The sequence below is a fragment of the Trachymyrmex septentrionalis genome, unplaced genomic scaffold, assembly GCF_001594115.1.
Source record: "Trachymyrmex septentrionalis isolate Tsep2-gDNA-1 unplaced genomic scaffold, Tsep1.0 scaffold7, whole genome shotgun sequence".
NCBI classification, from domain to species: domain Eukaryota; kingdom Metazoa; phylum Arthropoda; class Insecta; order Hymenoptera; family Formicidae; genus Trachymyrmex; species Trachymyrmex septentrionalis.
Window position 1 is genome coordinate 856818 of NW_017305884.1, and position 27725 is coordinate 884542.

Consider the following 27725-nt stretch of genomic DNA (forward strand, 5'->3'; position numbering starts at 1 on the left):
TGTACATTTCAATAGCAAGTTATTCACATGCTGCTAAAATAAACATGCATATCTTAATATAATAAAAAAAATTATTTTCTTTATATATTATCTAAAGCTCTTTCGTAAATTTTGTACTATACATTTCGCACATTGGTATAATATAAAATAATGGAATAACTTGAAGTATAGAAGCCTTAAAAAGGTAAATTTATAAAAATTTATAAAAATTAATTTTCGTAAAATATATAACTTTCGTTTTTTGTACTTAAAGGATCACTTCGTATACATATAAAAGATATAATTAAATATAAATATAAATAATCTGTGTGGCTTTTTTATGTATATATAAATATATATGCATACTTTAAATATGCTTTGAAATATATATAATTGCATTTGTGTCAACGTATCACAATTAATATAAGGAATGTATCAATTGAAAATTACAACCATAATTGAAATATCTCTAGATAGAAACATGATTAACTCTTAAAGACTGTATGCGATTTAGTAATTAAATATTTTTGCTGCAAATATTTTCATACGTCTGTGTTTGCGTTACGTATTGCATGATCATTTATAGTAACACTAATCGTTTGTTTTTTTTGTACAATATCTGACAAGTAACGAACCCATTTATCTTACAAAAGTTCTGCTTATCAAAAATATTTCAATCTTTATAAATTATGGTTTTATGGATTGTGGATAGAATCCAAAATTATATCTGAGTTGTTCAAGGAATACAAATGTGAGAATAGTTTGTGGTGTTAACCGAATAAATGCAGGTACATAACCCTAAAAATAAAAACAATTTTTTTTGCATGATTTTATCAAAATTATTTAATAATATATCGACATAAAGATCTTTTTCAATCATACTTACTTTAAAGAAAGCCAGTGGCCCAAGTTTGGCAGTATATAGGAAGATTTCTATTAGGTTCTGTATAGAAAATATAATATAGTCGCGAATTACATATATTTTTTAATTTATTCCATTTAGATTTGGATCTACTTACTTTAAATTCTCCAGGCTTAGCATTCATTGCTCGTGTTTTAAGAACATCTAAAGGTTGCGTAAGCGTTGTTGCAATAGCGCCCTATCAGCACAAAAGGATGTAAAACATTATCTCTTTTCGAATATATCATAAATTTAGAATGAGTCTTATTTATAGACACTCACTGCCGATACACTGGATAAAACGTGTGTTGAAGGATTATCCTGAAAATAACCAGTTTGTAACAACATTGTTTTAATCTGGTCATAAAAGCTCAATTGTCCGATAGTCATCAGTGCTGCTCTCATGGTCGCAGTCGAACATCCACTAAACAATTTACGAACTCCTTCTTGTTGAATTACACGCAACAATCCATCTAAAGCATGCTTATAACTGTGTGATAAAGGAATATATTAATAACCAACGAGTTATATAATATAATATAATCGAATAATAAAGTATAATATAATCGAATAATAAGGACATCAACTTACTTTCTTCTTAGTTCTGGTGCTACTTTGATATCATTCTGCATGCGTACATTAATCACATCGCCAGGAGTTCCAAAGACACCGCCAGTAGCACCGGAAACTCCAGCCAACATAAGCTTTTGATAAAAAGGCAACGGATGACCAGACGATTCAAGTGTCTGTTTGCCGACCTATTATATTCAACATGACCTGTGTATAATAAATTAAGAAGAAAACGTTTATATACATGTAGATGATGCATATAAGGTTTGCATGTACTGACCTCGTATGCTCCAAATCTTATTGTAGAATATGTAAGTTGGCGAAGTAGGGAAGCACTGAGTCCATTATATAAAGCTAATATTCCTTGTTTCCTAATTATTCCAATAGTAGAATGTACTACTGATAACTTGCCTTCTTGTTGCGTTTGTAAGTGAACCTAGAAAGAACATCTAAGCGTTTAGCCCCCTAATTTACACATTTCTTTATTCGTATTTCTGTATCTGCATTTAAAGAGAAGTGAGATATTTATCAATAATTTGAAATAATTTCTGATTATACAAAATGTTTAAACTATGTAATATCTTTCACTACTTTTACTAATAAAAAATACTGATTTAATAACGATATAAACAAGACCTTCAATAAATCTAAAGGATGGGTCACACATGCAGCAGCTGCGGAAGAAATACCACCAAAGTACCAGCGTGATAATTTTTTACTTTTGTCAGTCATTGTTCTATTCATTTTTCCACTGTATACTAAGCAATAATTAGGAACATATCTATGGCACTAATGTTGACACTGGCACTGTAAAATTAAAAAAGGAAAATTAATTAAAACATATACTGATTTATCAAAAAAATATAATTAATTTATCTTATCTAATAAATTAATATATGCTAATAAAACAAAATGTTAAATATATATTATTTATCATCATGTGTAAGAATTATAGTTCTCAATTTTGATGTTGAAAATAGACAAATAGTTCATAGAAAAAAAGAGACTAAAAGATTATCATATCAGAGTTTAGATAGCAGTCATAAAAATAAATGCATATATTTTCTACAAATGTATGTACATTAATATAAATTTGTATTCTAAATTAAACAGATCAACTGGACTAATATTCAATTCTATTGTTTTGATCAAGCTGCTGATTTATCTACTTTTTTCAACATTTTACATATATTAATACTATTTCGATAGATAAAAAAAAAATTTTTTAAATTGACTCAATTGTACGTATGATTTATAAAGGACTTAATAAACTGAGTACATTTACAAAATAATTAAAACTTAACATTAGGGCAAAAGACAGGTGATTATAATGCATTTTATGAGTACAATTATTAAAAATCAGAATAAATGAACACCGGAATTATATTATTAATAGGAACATCAATCAACACTTCGTAATAATTGAAGGTAAAATTAATTTATTATGAATTCGAATTGGAACAATGTTATAATATTTATTAAAACAAGAAAAAAGCATTATAAGGAACTGATCTCTAAAATGATATACCTATATCCAAAAACAAAAGCAAGATTTAAATTTGCAAAATAATATGTATTTTTTAAATCCGTTATATTGTAAGCTTTTTACAAAATCGTGATGCTTTTATGTTTTATTAATTAATTTAGTACGTATAAACATACTATTATTTGTTAATAAATCTCTCATAAACTCATAACAAATTTCATTATACATCTTTCGTATTCTATATTTTGCTGTCATGTCACCGTTATTTTATTACTAATATAAGTTAATTTTTAATTATTTTGTATATTAAATTATGGTAGCTTTATAAGTGATCGTTTACTATTTCAGTCTACTATTTTTCGACTAATGATTTAAGTATTCTACCAAATACTATTAAAGACGTTCATTAATAACTTTTTTATTTCTGGACTTTATATGCACGATGTTTTTTGCTTGGTAAAACCTTGCTTTTTATTTTTATTTTCAATAATTTTACCATGTTCATTGCAACGCTCAATAATTTTGTTAATTTTGTCAGTTTTATACTAAAGAGGATTCAAATCAAGTGTCGAAATATCTATTTTTGTATTTAATTCTTATTATCTTTTTGCACTCGTCTATCCATAGTTGCGGCTTTTATGGGCTTTATTTGAATATATAATAATTTATTTCTTGTTCTTTTATTAATATAAATTTTTTTACAGTATATACACCATGTAGCAAATAGTATTAAATACTCCGAAATATCTGTTTTCTTTTTTTAAAACTCATGAATGGAGATGATGTTACGAAATTTGCAATGTTCTACAATTTCTTACGCAAATATAAACCGAAAATTCTTGTTAAGTTAGGCTAAAATTAAACCAAATAAATATACGATGACGCAGAAGCGATCTAGCGATAACGATGATTCTATTCCTCAGTCAATAATTCAGCTACACTTTTTAGGATGACACGGCTCGAATGAGAAGAGCCAAGCATGCGATTCGCCATATTTGCACGAATGAATTCGCTATTGACGACTACTAGGCGAAAATGTATATACTTACTTGTTTAAAAAAACAAATTAATTATAACAATTTTACAATCATCATAAATAATTGAATAAGTTGAAAGTTCCAATCTTTGAAAGTTGAATCTTTCCATTTTCCAAATTTATCGAAAAGTATTGTAAAATATCTAATAAACTTTCTTGGCAGAATACTATAGAAATATAACAGAATATGATAGCGGAATGACTGCAGAAATCGAGCAGAATCTATTTTGTAATAATTTATTTAAATAATATATTCCATTTAAATGATTACAAAATGGTTTTGCTCGACTTCCATAATTGATTTGTTATCAAATTTTGGTGGCAGAATGCGATAATTTAACGCGAACAGTTGACTTTTACCTGCCGTGACATTCTACAAGAGTCGAATTGTTAGCATACTGTTAATATTTTGCTTCCTACAATTCAATTTCATTCTATAAATCCAATGATCGGTGAGTGAAGGCTAATATTATCAAACGTTCCAATTTCTGTTTGATCCGTTCCTCTATATATAAGTATATAGAAATAACTTTTTATTTAATTTTACTCGAAATTCAGTCTTGTCCTGAAAAATGCTGAATTCGGGCGTACGAATATGCTTCAGCTGCTTAAATGCTTCAAACTGCTTCTCCTTCCAATTCAAGCAGATCGATTAGACTGGATCTTACGATTGTCATTCGAATACTTTGAGTTAATAAGCTTTTCGAGTTATTTGAAATAAACGTATGCAAAGTACTTACAAGCTCGGAAACAACGACGACAAAGGAACGTTCCGATCCAGTCGACAGCTGGATCTCGACTAACGTAATAGGCGTAAAATGTTCCATTCCAGAGGAATGGAAAAAGGCTGCGAAATGACGTATCGCAGGCGCGTATCAGCTGACAACCACGTGCAATAGTACCATTTTCCTCACGTAACAGTCGAGACGTTAAGAATCTCCAATAGAACATAAGGAAGTGGAATATGTACTGTTTACGTAGTCATTATTATATTCTCGCTTATCGCCTGTCGCGATAAACAGCTGCATGCATTGCGAATTATGGAAGTGCTGTGCTATTCCTTAAAACAAATCACGTTTCGAAACAAAATTCATCTGGAATTTCTGCACTTAATATTTTATTTAAATGTATATTTATTATTCCAATATTAAATGTATATTGTTATTATATTATTATCTAATTAAATTAATATACATATAAAATTGTATAATTGATATTTAGTTAATTAATTTACATTATATACAATGAGCAGTGGCAGTGGTGGTTAAGTAAAGCCTGATCTACAATTGCGTAGTTGTAAGTGATCGTAGTGTAACGATTCACCAATCACAGGCCTAGTTGCCACCGAGGGTTTAAACCGGATTAGAATATAATTTATTGATCAATTCTTACAGCTACAACTACGTTTACGCAATTGTAGATTGGGCTTATGGTTGTAAAGCTACTTTTACATGGCAGTATCAAGCGTGAGATTGCTTTTGCTAAGGTCAGTTTTACTAATGCCAGCTTAATCGGCCGTTGACTGACCAATCGCGTTTGCTGTTTAGTAAAATTGCGGTTGACAGTTAATCACGATTAAGCTTGATTGGCGAAATCGATTGGTGAAACCGGCCCGTATTCATCAATTTTGATCACACGACCTATTTTTAGCGAATAGTAAACTCATAATGCTCGATACTTGACGCTTTAATGTAATAGCACCTTGAGTTTGGTCTCCTTTTTACTTCATTTTACTCCGTGATGTGCCGCTAGTATACTAGGGAGTTTCGAGTATATTATTTCCTCTCTGTTTGTTTTGTTTCTCTTTGATAAAAGTCTGACTTCGGTAGAGTATTTTTGCACGTGTGTTGCACGTTGTTTTGAGTGATTTTAGGGACCGGTCACATTTTATATATCAGTACTTTTAGCATTGTGATACGACTCTGACTTCTGATTTAAAATATAAATTACTATAAATGTCTTTTAATTTAATTGAAAACTAATTTAATTAAAAACTAAGTTAATTTTTTTGGGTAATGAAAGATGAGCAAAGCTAATCTTAAGGAAGCGTAAGTAATATTTTATTCTGATGTGTCATAAGTACATACGATCAATTATACGATTATTTTTTAAGCTTATCTTTTACAATCTTTTAACAATTGTGTTTTGATAATTACTCTCATGTTATACTTATAGATTCGAGGTGGAGTCCAAGTATGAAGCGTTTTATACTGGCGGCAATATACAAGTAGGTTTTTATAGATTAAAGAATTTATTTGTTATTTTGATTCTAGAATATGAGTCGGTAGTCTGTAGTTTAAAGCTGATTCTGCAAAGGGTCAGTAGTTGGAAATCTTAATTCTTTAATCCGGGCTTACTGATTATTTATAATCTGTCCTTTCGTTGCAGTGGAGTGCAAATGCAGAATACTTATTTTGCCAGAAAGGAGGGACTGTATCCATACTGTCTATGAGCAAAGGCTCTGTGATATCATCATTGTGCATAATAGAGGCTGATCAACTAGAGGATACAATCAATTGTTTTGCACTTTGTAATGAAGATACAGGCATAATCACTCATCACAAGAGTGGACTGTTCAAATTATGGGATTGGAAAAGTAATCAACCGAATTCTAATTTTGTTATTGTTTTCTATATTCTTATCTGCAACACTTTTATATATTTTTTTTTTTACTTATGCTTGTTATAGCTAATAAGTTAATGAAATTATGGAAATCAATTCATAAAGGACCTGTAATGCAAATAACTCTTTCGAATAATAGTATTTTAATGGCATCTGGTGGAAGTGACGGATCTGTCAGATTGTGGAATTTACAACATCATGCATGTACACATAATTTTAAAGGAATACAAGGAGTAGTTAGGTAATTATATGTATGGTATTCAGTAAACAAGAATGGATTGAAATAAATTCAAATTTTCAGGAATGCGCATTTACAATAGTAAAAAATTATTATTTTACTTTATATTGATGGGAAATAAAGTTATAAGATTGTCAGTATTACATATTTGAATCTTTTAAATTCAAAATTTTTGAATAATTTGGATTCAGATCATAGTGATTTAATTGATCTTACTTGATTTAATTTGTACATATAAGTAATTTGCATATTTCTATTTGTACTTGCCTTAAAATAGATCATAATTTAAAATATTGCTCTGAGTAACTATTGATATCTTTATTTTCACTTAGCGTGTTGGAATTTTATTCCAACAGTGAAACATCACTTCTCTTTGGAGCTGGTGACAACACAAAAATTTATGGTTGGGACATCACTACTGGACAGGAAAAAGTTATTCTCTCTGGACATTTTAGTAAAGTAACATCTCTTAGTTTTCACGAAAATGGAAATTATTTAGTTAGGTAATAAAGAAATTATGAAATATAAGATACATTATAGATATATAAATATAAAATACATTATAGATAGAATGTAATATAATACATATGTGCACAGTTCGGGAAGAGACAGAGTATTGATCTTGTGGGATATATCCACTGGGACATCAATACGTGTTTTACCAGTATACGAAGGAATTGAGGGAACTTTTATGATATCCGCGAAATGTCTTCCAGTATTTATTACATCACGTAAAAGCGATGGTATATATGTTGCTTCGGCTGGCGAAAAAGGTATAGTAATAATCGAAATGTGTGTGAGGTTTATGCTCTACACGAAAGTAGTATAATTTAACTCTTAATGCACATGACGATTTTTGGGACTTTTACTACACGTTTCCAATGTACATTTAGGATTAATATAAATTCTTTAGGTGTCGTTAAAATCTGGGAGATGAAAACGGGCAAGCAGATTTATGTGCAAGACGATTCTTTAGTGCCACCGTCTAAGGAAGAAGGAGGCTTATCAATTACGCACTTACTTTACAACAGCATCTCTAATATTTTTGCAGTAGTATCTGTCGATCACAACATAATTGTTCATTCAATGGAGTTATTCGAATGCAAAAAGCAGGTTTGATATACTTGGTATAAAAGTCTATAAAATTATATAGATACTAATTTTAATTTACAAAAGTTGGTAGGCTACAGCGATGAAATTCTAGATGTTGCGTATCTTGGAGATAATGACAGTCATATTGCACTCGCGACTAATAGTTGTGATATAAAACTTTATGAAATTGCCTCTATGAATTGTCAACTATTATGCGGTCATACTGACAGCATTTTGGCTCTCGCTACGACTTTGGCAAATGTAAATCTGCTTCTATCTTCGGCCAAGGTATTTATATCTTTTAATAATATATAATAACGCATTGTATCAGTTTATTGCTCTCAAAACAGATAACAGTTATTTTATACTTATTTTACTTACAACCTTTAATTTAAATTAATTTTTTATAAACTGAAGCATAAATCGGATGTACCTGGATAAATTAAAATGAGACACCCTGTATAATAATATAGGAAATTGATATTATGTTATATATAAAATTATTATTTATAGGATAATAGTGTCCGCGTATGGCTACTGGATAAAGACACAATGAGGATGTCTTGCATTGGACATGCTGTTAGACATACAGCATCGATTAGTTCTATTGCCATATCTCAAATGTTACCTAAATTCTTCACTACTGTTGCCCAAGATTCATGCCTGAAACTGTGGGAATTACCCAACAATCTCGAATCACATAGTAAGTAAAATGTATGATTTCTTAAATAAAATTGGATATATGGAATGAGTAGTATAGAACCTCTTTGTTTGATCACATTCGAATTAATTAATATGGTCATATGCCCTCTAATTTAGAATATGGGGTAATTTTAAAATAGTATCAGAGTGCGTGCGTGTATGCGCGCGCGCTTGATTTTTTACTTTAAAGAATTATTTTGGAAAATTTTAAGTAGTTTTCTAGAAAAATAAAAAAATAATAATGGAAATCATTGTCGTAAAATATTGTGATTAAAATTAACAAATTATTTATTTTTAAGAAAAAATGAAAATATTTTATTTTTTTATAATAACATTTTATTTTATTTTTTTTAGTTACTTTAATTTTATGAGTTAATCCATTTTATATAGATTATTTATTATTATAGAACTTACAGTCTTATTTGCAGCTGTTCTTATAATTGTTAAGATAAAGGGCGGTATTTATAGTTTATTCTTATTTTGAGATCGTCTTAAGTAATATCTTAAGATGCTTAAGATATTTTCCTCTTATCCGATCGGGCTGCAGTTTTACATCGATTTTTTAAAAATTGGAACCTTCTGAGGGATGTGTTACAAAAATATTCGAAAATCGAAAATAAAAGGTATCTTAGTTTATGATAGGGTGACTATAGTATATACTAAGATGACTTTTATTTTTAACTTTCGAATATTTTTAATATGCAATCCATACATACACATATACTGTATATTTATATAAATTGCATGTGGATATATGTAATCTTTGTTGCTTGCAGATCAAGATTTATCATTAAATGTAAGACATACAACATTAGCGCATCAAAAAGATATAAACTGTGTAACCATCTCACCAAATGACAAACTGATTGCTACAGCATCGCAAGATAAAACTGCTAAGGTATATTATCACTGAGACAAAAATTATTGGTACTTATAACTATAATTACATTTATACTATAATTACGATTATTATTGTTATAATGTTAGTAATAATTACTATATATAAGTTCTAATAAATATATATATAGTTAGCACCAATTACGGCTTAGTAATTATTATTATTAATTTATAGCAGTAATAATCGTAATTATAGTGACATGTAATTATAGTTACAGATATCAAAAAATTTTCTCTCAGTGATTGCATTAATCAAATTTACTTTACGCATGTGTTTGAATAACTGAAATGTTAGTTTATAAAAATATTATAATATGATAATTATCTGTAGTTATGGTATGCTGAAAATTTACAATTAGTCGGTGTGCTTCATGGTCACCGAAGAGGCGTATGGTGTGTTCGATTTTCGCCAATTGATCAAGTACTTTTAACAACGTCTGCTGACTGTACTATGAAATTGTGGTCTTTAACGGAGCTCAATTGTCTAAAGGTACTTAAAAGAAAAATAAATTGTCTTTTTTTTAATACTCTTAAATCTAATTTTAATTTAATTATTTTTGCTCTTGTCACAGACGTTTGAAGGACACGAATCTTCTGTCTTAAGAGGAGAATTTTTATCACGCGGTATGCAACTAATTACGTCGGGTGGAGACGGTCTTCTGAAATTGTGGAATATCAAAACATCCGAATGCATATCAACTTTGAACCAACACGAAAGTCATGTTTGGACGCTCGCAGGTGAGCCTGTTTAATCTTTGGGTATAAAAATGTATAAATACAAGAAACAAAATGTGAACATTTGAAAAATTTACTTGTTATCCAAGGTTTAGCATACTTGTTATATTAAGTATGCTAAAAGATTTTAAGGAGTGATTTTTCACACAAATTCAAGACGAAAACTTCTTATGACCATTTATCCCAAATGATTTAGTTTCTAATGTCCGACACAAAAAAAATATAACATTTTATTTACAAAAACGAAGTTGACCTTAAAATCTCTGAAATATTTCCACTTATACACCACGTAATAACTCCCTCAAAGTCATACAACTTTTGTATATAATTTTTCATACAATGCATATAATAAGTATTACAAATTTTTTAAGCTGTGCAAGTTAAATGCTTTACCCTGTGTAAGCAACTGAAAGATGTTTTGTTAAAAAAATAATATAACAATTTATTAATGACTACTTAAGCGTTGCATGACTATTTCCACAAGAAGTGAGAATTTGTATTAAAAATAAATGATAGACTTCTTATTAATAAAACAAGTATATTTTTTATTTATATTGTTTTGTCCATTTATTGTGTATGATATACGTTTTTAACGGTTAGTATATTGTTCATGTAGTTACAAAAGATCAGAAACATATTATCAGTGGAGGTAGCGATTCATTACTAGTTATTTGGAGAGACGTAACTGAAGAAAGGAAAGCGCAAGACGCATCGGAGAAAGCACAATTTGTGCTTGAAGAGCAAAGGTTGGCCAATTTACTCAAAGCTGAAGAACTGCAGGCTGCATTAAAATTGGCTTTAAAACTACAGCGACCATTACAAGTGCTCAAAATCATAGAAGGTAGTTATTTCGCATTGATTTTATTGTAAACTTTTTCAGTGTTACACATTCGGTTTGTACGCACTACTGTATCAATGTGTTCAAATTGTCGTATTCGACAAGTGAAAAAATGACCCAATGTAATGCTGAATTTATATTTGGACCAACCGAACGAACTGAATGAGTTCAAGAAATGTTGCACTAATGTTTCTGAATTCTGACAGTGCAGTTTGATATAGCACCAAAGTAGTTCTGCACTCGCACTGCATTAGAGCAGCATAAGTGCAGAGTGCATGTGTACCGATTCGTTATGTTATATTGATATGTGTACCTGCATGCATACGTGCAGGGTTGGGTAAGTTGACTTTTTTTAAAATTAAGTTAAGTTAATGTTAACAGCCTTCAAAAATTTAACATAATTAAAATACAAGTTAATCCATAATAAATTTAATTGAATTAAAAGTTAAGTTAATAAAAAAAATTAATTGAAAAGTTAAAAGCTAAATGTGATCCGAACAAATAACCAAAAAAAAAAAGAAAAAGAAAAAGTTTGACTCTATATAATTTTATTTTACATAATTTTTTATATTTTTCCTTTCTAAAAATATATTTATTTAAAAAATCTGGTTATTTTTTTGTTCATAAGTAATGATTATACAATTTTATATTTAATTTTATATTTAAAATTACTATATTTAAAATTATATACTTATTATCCCCTTGCATTGTGTCTGAGGATTTACTTAAAAAAAATCAAATTAATAGTTACCGATAAAATTTAACTAAATTTAGTTAAATTAATTAATTTTTTAACTTTTTAACTTAACTTTTATCTTTTTGACTTAGCACTACCCAACCCTGCATACGTGCATATAGATACACATATACATATATGCGTCCAAATATTTTGTAAAATTATTATAACATTTTTTTGTAACAGCTATATCGAAGAAGACGAACAACGAGTTTACAGAAGTAATAAAGGAATTAAAACCAAATCATAAGGAAACGTTACTCAAGTGTGCAGTTACATGGAACATGAACAGTCGAAACTCGCTTGCTGCTCAAGTATAATATGAAATTTAATAATTTCTGTTTAGGAATTGAACAATTTTGATAATTATACTCTAAATTATGTTTACATCTGATATATTTTCTGAACAACTGAAAATATGAGCAAATGTTGAAATACGTTTATTTTGAGAAATTAACTTTTTTTATTAAATAATTTTCCGTGGTCTTGTGAAAGAGGTGGATAAGCGACAATTCAAAAATTTTTAATGACGTAGAAGTCAGTTTAAATTACTTTTTATCATATTCTAGTTGTAAGAATTAGAAAAAGATAAAAAACAAATTAAATATTAAGGTTAAATCAGATTAAGAAATTAAAATTAATAGATTGAAATTTATCAGATTACTTGATTAGAATTTTATCTATCCGCGCGCGCGCGAATGCGTATTTTGAATAACAAATTTTTTTTTATTGCGTTGGATTAAATTGGATTAAATTGGATTCAATAGGATTTAATTGGATTGAAAAACTACATTTTCTTTTCATAATCTTAAATTGAGAAATATTTACGAGGCACAAAAAAGCTGATATTATTCTTAGATTAAAAGGCTTAGAAATGTATTTCACGCTATATTATATAAATGAATTAAAAATGCATTCGGATTAAAAAGATTCATTTTAACATTTGCGAATGCACATTTCTGAAAATTAATATATTACATTTCATTCCGTTTCAATCCATTTTCGTTTACTGGGATATTAAGTTTTATTTTTTGTTTTTTAGATTTAGTTCCATTTGAAGAGTTTCAAGTTTTCTAAAGAAACTCTATCTATTTATCTTTTTATCTATTTATCTTTTTGATTATTGATAGTTAAAATTAAGTAACTGCTGTTTAGAAACAGTAAAAGAACACGTGTTCCGACATTTTTTGACATTTTCAACTGTTTCGGGACAAAGGATGCAAACAAATATTAGAGATCTTGTATAATAAAAATTTAATAATTTAATTAAAAATTTTTTTTCATGTTAACAAAATTTCCGGTCTACTAAAGAAAACATTTTTTTCATGCATGCAAATATCTTTAAATACTCTTTATCTTTTCATTTTTTTATTATTTCTAGGTAGTTATAAACGCTTTAATAACAGAAATCGGAACGCAGGAGCTGCAGACACCAAATTTATCTTCTACTCTAGAAGTTATGATGCCTTATACCGACAGACATTTTAAAAGATTGACAAAACTTTTGCAGGATCTGTATTTATTAACGTATACTTTTAATCGTATGAAACCTGATATTATATCAATTGGCACTAAATAAAGTTATACATATAAATGATATACATATATTATGTATATGTAAGTGTACAAATTCTATTAATATAATATGTAAGTTGTACAAATTCTATTTTTTGACTGTTATGTATCGTATACGAATATATATAGGGTAGCCCATATAAAGTGTTATAAGCTATTATTTCTGAAAATATGTGTGAAATGAAAAATATGTTCAGCCAAAAGTTTTATGATTTCAAAGGGGACAAGTTGGAACCATTAATTTGAATTTGGGTGGCCTTGCCAAGGTCAGGACAACGTTACTTTGACCTTTTTGAATAAAACTCCTCTATTTTTCATTACATATTCTTATAGCATACCTCAAGAGTTTTCCAAAATACTATAATATATTTTATGAAGTACTTTTCGAATTATAAGGTTTGAAAGTTATAGTGTCGCCGGCATTTGTATTATCCAAGATGTCCAAACAATGACTAAAACCTTTTGAATGTTGTTCAAGATCAAACCTTGATAATATTTGTTAAGATCAAGATTATTAGAGATTATTCCTCTTACTTTCATTTTTGCACTAAAAATTCATTTCTACATAAAATTAAAAAAATAAGAGGTAGATAATAACTTCTAATGGTCTTGATTTTAACAAATGCTATTGAGATTATAATCCTAAACAACATTAAAAAGGTTTTAGCCGTTGCATTTGGATAATATTAATCCACCGGCGATCTTATAACTTTCAAGCCTTTTCAAACCTTATAACTTGAAAAGTATTTTATAAAAAAAAAATTTTATTATGTTTTAAAAAGCTTTCGAGGTGTGCTACAAGAATATGCAATGAAAAATAAGGAATCTCATTAAAAAAATTCAAATTAACCTTGCCTTGAACTTAACAACGCCACCCAAGGTCAAATTAATAATTTCATCTCATGTTGCCCTCGAAGTAACAAAATTTTTATCTGAATATATTTTTTATTTAACAATACTTTCAGAGATAATAACTTGTAACATCTTGCGTGCGTACGTGCGTGTTTGTGTGTGTGTTGCGCATAGATATATTCTCTAGAATATATATATTAAATCATTATCTGTTCTACATCTGTTCTACATTAAATATTAAATTTTTTAATAGACTTTGTTTTTGCAGTAATTAAGTCATGCAATAATATGATAATACTAGGTATACGAGAATATATCTGTATGCGTAATCATGCAGCAATAAAACTTAAGTTCACGAGGTTTTCACGGAGATAAGAGAGAAATTTCATCGCACAGATATATGAATCATCGAGTATTATTTAGAATTTTTCAGCATCTTTTCGCAACGCGAATGAGTAATGATTATACATGATGAATTCCGAGAAGTTAGTCAAGCCGAGAAGTTAGTCAAGATCTGATATTAAAATCACGCATTGAACTGCGTGCATTAATTAAACGATTATGTGTAAATTATACGATTATGGATAAACGCGAGAATTTTCAATATAAGTCTTAGACATATAATGAATGTGTGCATTGATGTCATAGGTTGCTACATGAGAATGTACGTATATATATATATATGTATGTATTACGTGTGTGCATGTGCATGTATGAGTTCAAGCAGGAGCACCATGAGAGTGGGAGCAAGCTTTGGTCTGCCTATCTGGTTTTCAGTAAATTTACTTGCCCGACCACACTGGCGGATTACAAGGAAAGATCAGTCGGAATCTATTAGTGGTGCTGTTAAGTGACAGAAAAGGGAGTACTTGAGAATGATTTTCGGAGAAAAAGTCTTCGTTCTAATACTCCTCGTTTACTTATTAGGAGTACTATTACTCACGGATGCAATCAAAGTGTAAGCTGCACTTAATTTTATTACTAATGGAAAAAGAAAGAAAGGATAAAAAAATATATAAAATACATAGCGCAATCACAAAAGCAAGCGCATGATTCGCAAGGATACACAATTTTTTACAGACAAGAAAAGACAAGGATTATGTAGATGTGTATCTGTCTATCTATCTATCTTTATATATATATATATATAAAACACTCAGTATCTTACATTATAAAATTATTTTATATATGTATATACATAATAAAACATTATATTATATTATATAAAATGCACATGTCCCAGTATTGCATGTAATTTAGATTTGGATATAAAAAGTTTATGAGGCACTATCTATTTAAAAAAAATCTGTTTATTAAAATTTTCAGTTTATAGTTTAACAAAATTTTAATGAATATTGAAAATTTATTTTTATCTTGAGAGATAAGGCAGAGCGGTTCTTTCAACATCAAGCATTGATGGTTTTTACGAGATTTCCATAAATTTCGTAAAACCGCGCGTGTCGTTATCCTTCCACGCTAAAAAATACCGCATCAAAACAGAAAAAAATAAAAATGTATTAATGCTGACATGTTCGATCTTTATCCTCGTTTCTCGTCTGCAAATAATGTATCTTTTTACGTAAGCTGGGCGTATACATTTGTGCGTCCGATGTAAGAAAACGCGACATCGAGAGATAAAATCCGCTTGAATACTATTCTTAACCTTGCAAAATTTTATAGCCGTTTTCAAACAATTATCAGTGCATAACATTTGACCTTCTCGTAAATGCAATCGATCGGCCAGTTAACGAATTGTAGTAAATTACCGTAAATTATATTGAAAAGAGCGAAACTGTTTCTTTGTACGGTGCGAAAATAATCGATTGCTTTTTCCAGCAACGAGATAAAAACCAATAGACTTTAACAAAAGTTATTTCAATGTTTGCAGCAGACTATTAATTGTTCGATTCATATTTGTACACTTACGAGAATCATCAGTTTCATGTTTTATTTCCATGATAAATAAGCATTCAATCCAATTTACACCTGTTCAAATAACAATATTCAAATTTAATTTTTGCAACTCTATCATGCGCGCATCCGGGTGCCGACACATACACACACGCAACATACGTTTGATTATTATCAACTTATAAATATTGATTTGATGCTTATTTTAATATCTTAATTATCATTTAGCATTATAAGTAAATCAATTGAGTAAAATTCAAATAAAAAGGGGAGATATTAAGAAACAGGATGCAAAATACAATATATGTTTACATGTACAAAGCATGTATCTCAAAAACACGAACCATATAGCGCTATTCTTGGTCAAAAACTGAATTTAAAATTTATGAATCATTTTGCAATGTTTGCAATTTTTTTTAATCATCCCATAAATAAAATGTCTAAAATCGACGCATAAGACTCATTCTATTGTACTCAGCATATAGAACGCAGGTCGCAAGTCGTAATATAGTGAGCTACAAGATGCAGGACGTATCAAAGTTCAATTTTTGCGTTTTGCGCCGATGTGGACGCGTCAATCAAGACATGATCGCGAGAACGGTCAATTGTTGTCATGCAATGTCAGATTGAATGACAGATTGCTCGCTACGAATCTATGTAGATTACATAGACGCAAAAATTTTACGATATGCGACCTACGTTCTGCGTCCTGCGCTTTGCGTTCAGTATTTTGCATTCCATGTAGAATGAGCTTAAGACAAAAAAAATTTTTAAGAGAGCTTATCTTTAAGATATTTCATACAGAACACTTAAAAATATCTTAAAATTGTCTTATTCGCCGATTTTACTCGCTTATTTGACAATCTTTAGAAACTAATATCTCGTTAATTATTGCGAAAATTGCAAAATGATTCGTTAGTTTTAGACTCAGTTTTTTGATGAGGAATACATTAAAAGATATGCTTGATTTACGTTCCAGTCTTAACTCTAAAATCAGCCAGTACGGCTGCCAGTTCTAATTGGTCCTAACTGATATCTGTATCCATTGGCTGAATTTTAGGATTTTAAGATTAAGATCGAAACATAAATTAGGCATTTCTAATCTAAAGGCTAAGTTAAAAGTTAAATTAAATTGAAAGTTTTATTTAAAAACATATTTAACTAAATTAAAATAATTATTACTATAATTTGTATAATATTAGGTTTTTTAACGATTAAGAATCAACTACAATATACAGGATGTCTCAGAAATAAGGTAGGAGCCGCATTGGGGGCATAGATTGAGTCAAGGGGAACAAAAAAGTCATTATCATGTCACATATCATTTTGAGATATTCGCTGTAGTTTTCGAATTAAAAAAGGAAAGAACATATCAGCCAATGTGCGATGAAGCCGCGTGAATTCATAGCCTCTCGGCGGCGTGCATTGTCACAATGTTGACAGTTCTGAACGCCATATTGGACTAAGAAATGGTAAAGATTTCAATTTCGAAATTAAATGTTTTACATTCTCAGTACAACTATAAAATTCTACCTCATAGATACATATTAATGCGTATACTGGAAAAGAATTTTGAAAATTGAGAAAGAATAAAGTAATTGTTACATAAAAATTATTGCGTTTAGTCAATAAAATAGACGACTTTAAGATCGTCTTAAAGACGTCTAAAAGATGATTTATGAAGATATTTTTACCTTTTAAAAGACGTCTTATAAAGACTTCTTATGTCCCGATTTTAGACTTTGTGTTACCTGGATAGGTAATTATAGAAATATTTATATTGTGCAGAACAGTCTTCTATTTTGCATGTCATAATACGTCACAGAAACTTAATCTTAATTGGTACACACAATTCCATGAGAATATGTAAATATGGCGATATCTTATATTAACTAAATATTTGGCGAGGATATGCAACGTTGTAAATTCAAGTAGCATACAAGATAAGAACTTAATACATAGCGCGGCGCTCCTTTGTGGATGTTATTTATAAATGAAGCACATGTGTTCGATAGAGCACCAAATTACTTTTCGCAAGAGATATAACAGCTCGTATTATGTGGATCATAACATAACAATTTTTCTCTAACAATTGTTTCGCAAATTTGTTTTGATAATCGATACATTCCGACACTTGAAAATTATATTTTGAATTAATTAACTCGTCATAAGAATATGAACTTTCAATTATCACGGAAGACATGTGCAGAATCAATAGTGATAGAAGAATTAGTTTCAATACACATTTATCTATATTTCCGGTATCATCTTTATAGATGCGTCATTCACATCGGTACAAAGAGATAATGAATATACATACTTTGGAGACACTCGCGAAGAAACAAGATCTAGAATATTAATTCGAGTCGCTTTTTTAAAGGCGTGTCAGTTGTGTAACATACGTTGCTATAAATTGTCTATTGCATTTAAGTTTTATAAAACCGCACTCTTTCTATCAGCATCAAATTACACAAATGTACAAAAAAGAAATCCTAAAGAAAAAGACAATTTTTTTATATATATATATATTTTTTTTTTTCACATTTAATACAAATGTTTGCTTTTACATCCTATAAATATTTTGGAATATGTCAGAATATTTTTGAATTTTAAGATTTTAGGAATATTTTACGAATATTTCAAGCATTAGCTGGGGAATCTATAAAAAAATGCATGTGTGCAATAATATGACTCTAAATGTAAATTAAGTTTACATAAATAGAACAGAATTAATATTTTATAATTGAAGCGAATTCAATATATTTATTTCATATATTCAATATATTTATTATGTAGACCAGGAAATTGCCCATCATTTGGTAGTTCTATGACGCAAACGGAACTTCTGCAAGAATTGGCAAATGAATGCCGTTACGATAAGATGGTCAGACCACCCGGAGTAATTAATGAAACGGATCCGATCAGAATTTACACCAAAGCTTTTATCTACACAATAAGGTCCAACATGGCCAAAACTCTGGTACCTGCATAATTTTACTTATACTTAGCTATGTTAATGCATCGTCGAGGAATGCTAATAGAAAAGAAACATTATATTACAGCGATTTGATGTGCATTTAATGATGCAGTTTCGATATTTGGATAAACGGCTTAAATTCACGGATATAGCTCCTTATTTGACTCAAATATACGGTGGTCAAAACGCTCATAAACTAATTTGGACGCCTACAGTGTACGTTGCGAACGAGCGTACTTCGGCGGTAATGGGAAATGGCGTCAAAGATCTACTCATCTCTATCAGTTCTCACGGCATGGTCATATTAAACACTAGGTATTTAATATTTACTCTCGATGAATTGTGCGGTTAAAGCAGGGTTGGTAAGTAACGCGTTATTTATAACACGATTATCATTTTTGTAACATATTTAGCATGACGGTAACGAATTTAGCTGACATTATTTTATATAATTTCTTATTATTTTTATACATAGATATATATCTAATTAATAGATCGTATTATTTAATTTTAATAAAAATTTAAACATAGAAAGACATTTTGTATTTTATATCTTATTGTTAGACTGCATTCTGATAGTCACTGTCAATACCGAAAATTTGTAGTGTGCATATGTGTATGTATTAACGTAAACTATAAACTTTCAATATTAGCAGTGAATACTGGAATGCATTCGAAATAACGTCAATAATGTTTAAAAAGTATTTTATAAAAATTTTTAATAAAATTTATGTTTATATAAATTACAATTTGCTTTGATAGAAATAAGCATACTTTGAAAAAGAAAAATGTTAATATAAAGAATTATCGAAAATTTATTAGGTATATAAGTTTAATATAAAGATATGTTTGCTGTAAGATTAGCTTAAAATTTAAATAAACATGAATGATAACGTTCGATGATTTGCAAAGCAATATTAAAATCTTGATAACGACCAAAACTAATAAACGAGCAAAAAGGGATGTTAGAATAAAAATGATTTAATTATAATTAAATCATAAAAATAATTTCGTAAACGTTTCAACGCACAGAGTGTGAGCTTCATCAGTATGGTATTAATACAATAATATTAATTAAAATATTAACATCTATAGTCATCAATATGTCGAAATGAGGTAACATTCTAAAAATATCATTCATCCTCTTCAAGATAATTACAATCAAAATAGTTATTGTCATATCATATCTAAAAGAGAATATATAATAGTTAAAATAATTCAAATTAAATCCCATTTGATTTTTACGTATTAAATCGTTTGATTTTTATGTATTAACAATAATTAAATCATTTTTATTCTAACATCTCTATTTGCTTGTTTATTAGTCAAGATTTTTATATTGCTTTTAAAATTTGAAGTTTTAATATTGATTTTTACAATTAATATTAATTATTAAATAATGTAATTATTTAATGTAATATCCTATTTTAACATTACAAAAAAGTAATGACAAAGGAATGACTCGTTACTTGCTAAGTAATGGTAATAAATTATTTTTTTAAATTAGTAACGAATAATTTTTAATAAATTAGTAACAATAATTTTTGTACAAAAGTAACAGTTGCTTTATAAAGTAACATTTCCAATCCTGGGTAAGAGATGCATCCGGATGAATTTTATACCTGGCCAATTTTCTTCATATTTTGTTTCTACACTAATTTTGAACATAACTGGTCAACGACAGATTACTTAATGTTCGTTTAAATTTCAGATTGGAAACTACCCTCAACTGCGGCCTTCGATTAGAGAAGTTTCCATTCGACGTGCAAGAGTGTCCGCTAGTGTTTGAAAGCTGTAAGTTATCAATTTATTAAGTATCAAAATTCAGCTTATAATCAGATCGAATAAGGAATTTCTTTGTTTATTTATATAATTCACATGTCGGTCTGTTCCTTTAGAGATTATTGCTTAATATTAATATTTATTAATAATAATTGGACAATGATTTTTAAATTGTATTATTTATATCATTATCTGAATAATTTATTATTAATTTTATTATATTTGTCGTTATACATTATACATAATAGCTTTTTGGTATATAATTTTCCTATTCTATAAGTATGAAATAAATTACTGTAATTATATATGATATAAATAAATAAATAAATAAATAAAAATATATATATATATATACTAGTATAGTATAGTTACACATATAAAAAAAAGGATAAATGTAAAAAAATACAAAATATAAAAATATAAAAAGTCTGAACAACGAAGATGTCAATAAAAATCGAATGTAAGAAAAATGCAAAGAAACGCGAACGGAAGAAATGTTTCTTTCTAAAGGGACTCACAATGTGAACGAAATGGTGCTAGACTGGGATGAAGATCCAATTGTCATCGCGGATAATTTATATCTAACGGAGTATAAACTTATGGACATGTGGGTTAATCGCTCCGGAATAACTTATACTCCATCGCAATATCATTATGGGCATTTTGGTAAAGTACAATCGATTTATATATATAAGGAATCCTAAAGTGGTCTGTTTTACCAATTCTCTACAGCACGAAATATTGCAGCAATACTGGAACAATATTTTAATATTGCACAATGTTATAAAAATTGTAGCAATATTGCTTCAATATTGGAATTTAAATATTATATTGGAAATATTGCAACAATATCGTAAAATATTGCAATTTTAATAGGAAATATTGTAATATATTTCTGTAATATTATAATTCAAAAGGCAAGTAAATCATGAAATGAACGCACTTCTCATAAGAAAAAAAACGTTTAGGAAGGCTATAAAAAGGCATGTGCAGAATGAATTAGCGAGTATCCTGAATATTCTCAAACTCTTTCGGGTGTGCTTTCTAGGTCCCTGAATGTTTTTTTATTCATAACTTTAATATATATATTTTGTATTGAAATGTGATGCTAAGCAATAATATTTTAGCAATCAATAAAAATGGATTAATGAATGCATTATTGAAATATTGCATAATATTGCAGAAATATCATAATTCTTCTTCTTAGTCCTATTGTCCTATGGCCGAGCGTGGTGACTTCTCTTATATATATGTATCTGTGATGCGCACGCTAATTGTACACAGTCATGGGACTTACGTAGTTTAACGTTGATTCCAAACGACGATTTAGAAGAGAATTTTCTAAGAACAAATATATTACTCGGTGGTTTGCCATTGCTTTTTGAGAGGAACTACGAGCGTACGAAAATTTCTCGGTTCTGTCAGGAATCGAACCCGGTATCTCTAATATAGCAGACAAGTGCGCTGTCTGCTCCGCCACGCTCGTGCTCAATCGCAGAATATTGTAGGAATGTTTGATTTTAGTTGATACAGGAATGCAACAATGTTTCATAAAATATTGCAATCTTTCAAAGTAATATTGCAATGTTGTAATATTTCGCGCTGTAAGGGATTGTGCGTTAATAAGCAAGAAAGCGACATAACGGACTGAAATGCACGGTTGTACTTTTTTTTATCCAGTCAACGGAGTCGAATCCTCGCATTGTTAATTTTTCTTTACGTAATAATCATATTTTATAATGTAATTAATTTTTCTTTCTCTCTTTTAAGTAAAAATACTAATATCTGATCTTTTTTTTAGAAAATCTATTTAATTCCGTTACATATAAAATTTAATATAAACATTTATCCAAAAAATATATATAAACATTTCGAACTCTATCAGGTCATCATCAATATCACGATGGCGAAATGATTATAATTATAATAATTCATAAAAAAACATTAAACCTGAGTCTGTTAAAATTACAATATTAGTCACGTACACTGAGAAACAAATGCTATTGATTCAATTAAAGTTTATATTACGAGCTGTCGTTAATATAAGTAATTAATTCATGTATATTTTTATTGACATAAAAAATGACTTTAATTATTGAATAATCAAGGCTTTTATGTCAATAAAAATATACATGAATTAATTACTTATGTTAATGACAGTCCATAATATGGACCTTAATTGAATCGATAGCATTTGTTTCTCAGTGTACATGACTTAATATTGTAATTTTAACAAATTCAGGTTTAATGTTTTTTTATCGCAGTGTAGGTATGTCAGCACATAGATGTTACCGCTCGTACCTTCAGTTTTATAGATCGAATTTATTGACTTATTACTCTCTAATCATCTCCAACGAAAATAATTACTCCTTTAGTTGTACTGTTATCAGTTCCTTTATTATCATCATGTCACAAGAAGTCGTAAATTCTATTACATAGATATGCGTAATTGGTTACACTTTATTCTCGTTATTATAAAGAATTTAAAAATTTTATTACATACACTTGTGCCACACAATAATTGTCTGAAATTTTTATTACTTTTTTTTTTTAAAGATTTGTTAGTGCGTCAAGTTGATGATGGAAGTCGCACTTGTAATAATTAATATATAAGAAACAAGACATCTTAACTGAGAGCACATTGAAAACTGGAAAGGGTAGGGAGTAATAAAAGTGTGAGTTTGAAATCTGTGTTATGTGGGGGAATGGCTCGTTAAAATGGGAAGGTAAAAATCTTCGGTAATCTTTCCGTGTCACTTTATAATTCAAATCATATTTTAGCTTCTATCTCTAAACAGCGTATATAAAGGGAAATCCTTGGAGGAGCAGTTCAATATCAGACTGCTTTTCGTCCTGATGAACTGCAATGTTCGCAAAATATTGGTATTTTAATAATGGATTTGGATACGTAGATAAACGCGAAGCGTAGCTTTTTTGTATAGAAAATTTACATGGAAGTCTTAAAAGTTTTATTAAATTTTTCCACAGGAAAAGTATTGTTATTAAAGTAAATACTTTCAGCAAACTTAGATCTTCCTTCGCTCAAAAAACTGTCAAATTTAGCGTTTTTCAAACTGTGGGGATAATAATATCATCCCAAAGTTCCTCCAATTCAAAGGCCACTAGGAATTCGTAAATCAAAAGGACATCCTCCATAAAACTGATCTTATCCTGACTAAAAAACGCATTCACTTCACTAAATCACAAATAATCCATAAAATCTTTAAACTTCACATATTCCTGTCCTCAAAATTAAGGAACAATATTTATTGGCAAACCTCTTAAGTCATATTATATACGAACAAGCTTTGAATACCCACACACAACATATAGAGCACATAATTGATATGTCGATGATATATTGTTAGAGCTAAAAAAAAAAAAAACAAATGAATGAAAGTTTAGAAAAGTTCAGTTCTTACTATGAAAGAATATAATTCACTATAGATATGAATGAGAATAACAGTATTAATTTTTTAGCTGTAAAGATGATAGTGGATGATAGAAAAATTAATCTATAAAATTTAATTTATACACGGAGCCTACCAACTCTTTCAGATATTTACATTTTGATTCAAATTATTCAATTGAACGTAAGAATATAACATAATCGAATATGACATAAAAAGCGCCATTGTCAGCCTTTTTGAAGAAATCTTCATACTTTCATATTTATATTTTTATCCCAAAAACATACAATCTCTGACATCTTATCAAATAATGGGTATCTACTACAGCTCATTTTTGCAACTACCAATAATCCGTATCAGTGCTGTCTCACAAAAATGTCATAATGAGATGAACAAGAAACAGAACACAAGTAAGGATCCAGTAACATATCTTACACTATCTTTTTTACAAAATCAGAAAAGTTTGGGATGCTGATTTCCTTAGGGGGATTCTAAAGCCGTTTGTATTACCGATTTATTAAGACTTACACACATATGATTTACATGTCATTGAAACATCACTACACACTACTACATCCATGTCGTATTCACATATACGTAACAAACTTTTTAATTAATTTTTAATATTAGATGTCAATGTTAGATGTTTTATATTAGATGTCTAAACTTAATTCTAAGAACACAACATTGTCTGTTTATGTAATCCCTAGTCTAAACCATTGTCTTATGCGTACAAAGTATAAAACTCGTATATAAAGCAGATATTTGTTGCGAGTCGACATCAGAAGCCGATAATAAAACTGTTTCTATCTTTTTTTCATTTTTGAAATAAGTCGACCAGTTTGGACTACATTATTGTTTATTTTAATTGTGGAAAAGAATTTTTTAATCTATATATAATAGTAGTTAAAAAAATACTTACTTGAAAAATAATCGGTAAAACAGACGACTTTAAGATCTCCTTAACGCTTGATCTAATAAAGAAATAAAAATGCTGTTGAATGTAATAAAAAATATAAGTACTATTGAATGTAACTGTCATTAAAATAAATGGCATAATGATTGCAGCCGGCAATTTCAGTTCGATAAATATCACATTTAAACTAGCCCGTGAAATGGGATTCTTTATGATGGATTATTATATACCATCTATATTGATTGTTGTGATTTCGTGGGTGTCTTTTTGGTTACATCAAGATGCGAGCGCACCACGAATAGTTTTAGGTAAAATATATTTGCTTTCTTCTTAATATTCTTCATTAAGTTCTTGTTAATATTAAATAATAATACATGTAATATATATATATATATATATACCTGTACGACTTTTATTCTTTTAGGCACAAATACTATTTTAGCATTTATGACACTCGCATCGAAAGTTGAAAATTCATTACCGAAGGTTTCTTATATAAAAGCGAGTGAAATTTGGTTTTTGGGTTGTACAATATTTTTGTTTGCGGCAATGGTCGAATTTGCCTTTGTCAACACCATATATAGGAGGAAGTATGTAACATTTTTGTCGAAATTTCACACGCTTACAATTTCGTTTATCATTCGATAGAAGTTATTTAAAAATACTGTATTATATTTGCACAGAAAAAACGTACCATTGAAAAAAGTTAACAGCAAGTACATTCTTAAATCAACCTTGACGCCACGTTTGGCAAGAAAACAATTTCAGAAGAATACCACCGGTTTGGAACGATCCCGATCATGGTCATCGTTAGACAATGCGAGTACGAACAACGAGCAAGACTTCACAAGTCAGAATTATCTCACCGTACACGTGAGTCTCTGATTAAATAATAATTAAAGCAATATCTTTAACATCGTAAATAATGTGATTGTACTGAAAAATATTATTTTTGGAAAGAAATATGTAGCTTTATTTTAGGTAAAGATTATCATATTTCAAGAATCTTAAATAAAATCATTTTCACGTTTACCATAGCAGAATGTTATAGCGGGACAAAAAATGTATATATAATTTTATTAATTTTTGGGATGCTAAATTTTGGGGTGCTAAAGTATATAATTATCGATAAGTGCTATTTTTTCTTAAAAGTCAATATGCGAATGTTCTTGTAGGATTCGTGCAATTACTTAGTCTAACTGTTCATTTCTGCAAAATTTGTTCCGACTTGTCTTTTATCAAAAGCATCAATAGGAAAGGTAGCAAATAATTAAATATTTATGGCTAGCAGAATTAAAATGAGTAGTGAGAGAGAGGGGAGGAGGGAGGGAGGGAGAGAGAGAGAATGTCTTTTTCCTGTAACATATAAATATATACATACTGTGTTGTATATCTGTTTATGATAGCTGATCACGGGGGGCATCTCACGTAAACACTTGCTATAACAGTGATTTGGGGTCCCTGTTTGTCTCTTGTATTTATCTGCTGATACGTTAATTGGTTTTTATTATAATTTAAAAATTAAAAGTTCTGGAACAAATTTTTGCTTAAAGTCTTAAAGGAATGATCGTCTCAGAATGTGCTAAGAAATATGACCGTAGAAATATGACCGTATAAATATGATCGTATTTTTTGTTATTTCCAGAGTTTTCCGAGCGCGCTCAACATCCCATCAGTAACGATACAAGAGGATAAAGATCCAAATTATTCCGTTGGTAGCACCACAACCATCGACAGCACCCCCCCACCAGCTAAATCATTTACACGCAGGTCAACTCTAGCTAAGTTACACAATTTCACAACAATGACACCTCAACAGATCGCTCAATGGATTGATAAACGCAGTAGAATAGTATTTCCTATATCATTTATCATATTCAACATCCTGTATTGGTCTTTTATATGGATCTAAAATTGTACTGTGCAATGATCAATTTTAATTAAATCTCCGTATTTTAAGTCTCGAAGCACAATAGTAAACTAACCGTTAGATATTGATCAATCGCAGTCACATATGAAGAAAATGATCAAGTATGATTGGTTGATTCCTACGATTAAAGATATACCTATTGTACTTTGGGTCTTAGTCCAGATAGCTAAATTTGTCTAAAACAGATTTTGTAAGATAATTTTTTTAGACAGATTAGCAGCAAAACATAACACAAAATTTGTTAATAGTGTATTTTAATTTTCTGCACTTGTGCAGACTAAATAACAAATACGAAACAGCACAAGAAATACGAATCATAAGATGTAGAAATTAAAAGTATTAAGCGTAGCAAAGTTCAACTAAGTTTAACTTGATAGATACGTTCCACGAATAACGAAATTTGAAACGGCAATAATTAAGATGGAACTGAGATAAAAAAATTTATAGAAGATATTACGAGTGCGAAAATTGTAACATTTTAAGAAATTTAATTCCCAATAATTTTCAGTTACTATAGAAAAATAAAGAACGTACAGAACC

The 27725-nt window shown here is 29.1% G+C and overlaps 3 protein-coding genes across 3 annotated transcripts; 2 read left to right on the forward strand and 1 right to left on the reverse strand.

The window, feature by feature from the left end:
• Positions 1 to 362: 362 nt before the first annotated feature.
• Positions 363 to 4973, reverse strand: LOC108753627 (mitochondrial dicarboxylate carrier). The gene is made up of 8 exons (XM_018495396.1): positions 4713 to 4973; positions 2087 to 2257; positions 1731 to 1886; positions 1472 to 1638; positions 1163 to 1370; positions 999 to 1079; positions 866 to 922; positions 363 to 777 (listed from the first exon to the last, which is right to left on the reverse strand). The coding sequence occupies exons 2-8, from the start codon at positions 2192 to 2194 to the stop codon at positions 667 to 669; spliced, it is 888 nt and encodes a 295-aa protein (XP_018350898.1). The 5' UTR covers positions 2195 to 2257; positions 4713 to 4973; the 3' UTR covers positions 363 to 666.
• Positions 4974 to 5820: 847 nt separating this feature from the next.
• LOC108753626 (transducin beta-like protein 3) lies at positions 5821 to 13411 on the forward strand. Its single transcript, XM_018495394.1, has 15 exons — positions 5821 to 6020; positions 6148 to 6199; positions 6361 to 6568; positions 6661 to 6835; positions 7165 to 7335; positions 7430 to 7605; positions 7746 to 7945; positions 8009 to 8212; positions 8438 to 8627; positions 9403 to 9524; positions 9855 to 10013; positions 10096 to 10261; positions 10875 to 11099; positions 12019 to 12146; positions 13214 to 13411. The coding sequence occupies exons 1-15, from the start codon at positions 5995 to 5997 to the stop codon at positions 13409 to 13411; spliced, it is 2400 nt and encodes a 799-aa protein (XP_018350896.1). The 5' UTR covers positions 5821 to 5994.
• A 1458-nt stretch (positions 13412 to 14869) lies between these two features.
• On the forward strand, positions 14870 to 27463 carry LOC108753644 (glycine receptor subunit alpha-3-like). Its single transcript, XM_018495430.1, has 9 exons — positions 14870 to 15217; positions 18967 to 19150; positions 19233 to 19462; positions 20859 to 20941; positions 21440 to 21595; positions 25408 to 25563; positions 25680 to 25845; positions 25939 to 26128; positions 26901 to 27463. Exons 1-9 carry the CDS (start codon positions 15135 to 15137, stop codon positions 27165 to 27167), a joined length of 1515 nt encoding a protein of 504 aa, XP_018350932.1. The 5' UTR covers positions 14870 to 15134; the 3' UTR covers positions 27168 to 27463.
• Positions 27464 to 27725: the final 262 nt, after the last annotated feature.

What these genes read in the sequence shown, in the direction of transcription:
- LOC108753626 (XM_018495394.1), top strand. Translation starts at nt 5,995, where the DNA reads ATGAGCAAAGCTAATCTTAAGGAAGC. An exon ending in TGCTTCTATCTTCGGCCAAG is followed by an intron (nt 8,213 to 8,437) that starts GTATTTATATCT and finishes TATTATTTATAG; the next exon opens with GATAATAGTGTCCGCGTATG. An exon ending in CGGAGCTCAATTGTCTAAAG is followed by an intron (nt 10,014 to 10,095) that starts GTACTTAAAAGA and finishes CTCTTGTCACAG; the next exon opens with ACGTTTGAAGGACACGAATC.
- LOC108753627 (XM_018495396.1), bottom strand. Translation starts at nt 2,194, where the DNA reads ATGAATAGAACAATGACTGACAAAAGTAAAAAATTATCACGCTGGTAC. An exon ending in GCACCAGAACTAAGAAGAAA is followed by an intron (nt 1,371 to 1,471) that starts GTAAGTTGATGT and finishes TTTATCACACAG; the next exon opens with TTATAAGCATGCTTTAGATG. An exon ending in CTAAGCCTGGAGAATTTAAA is followed by an intron (nt 923 to 998) that starts GTAAGTAGATCC and finishes TTTTCTATACAG; the next exon opens with AACCTAATAGAAATCTTCCT.
- LOC108753644 (XM_018495430.1), top strand. Translation starts at nt 15,135, where the DNA reads ATGATTTTCGGAGAAAAAGTCTTCGTTCTAATACTCCTCGTTTACTTA. An exon ending in ATGGTCATATTAAACACTAG is followed by an intron (nt 19,463 to 20,858) that starts GTATTTAATATT and finishes TTTAAATTTCAG; the next exon opens with ATTGGAAACTACCCTCAACT. An exon ending in AACACCATATATAGGAGGAA is followed by an intron (nt 25,846 to 25,938) that starts GTATGTAACATT and finishes ATATTTGCACAG; the next exon opens with AAAAAACGTACCATTGAAAA.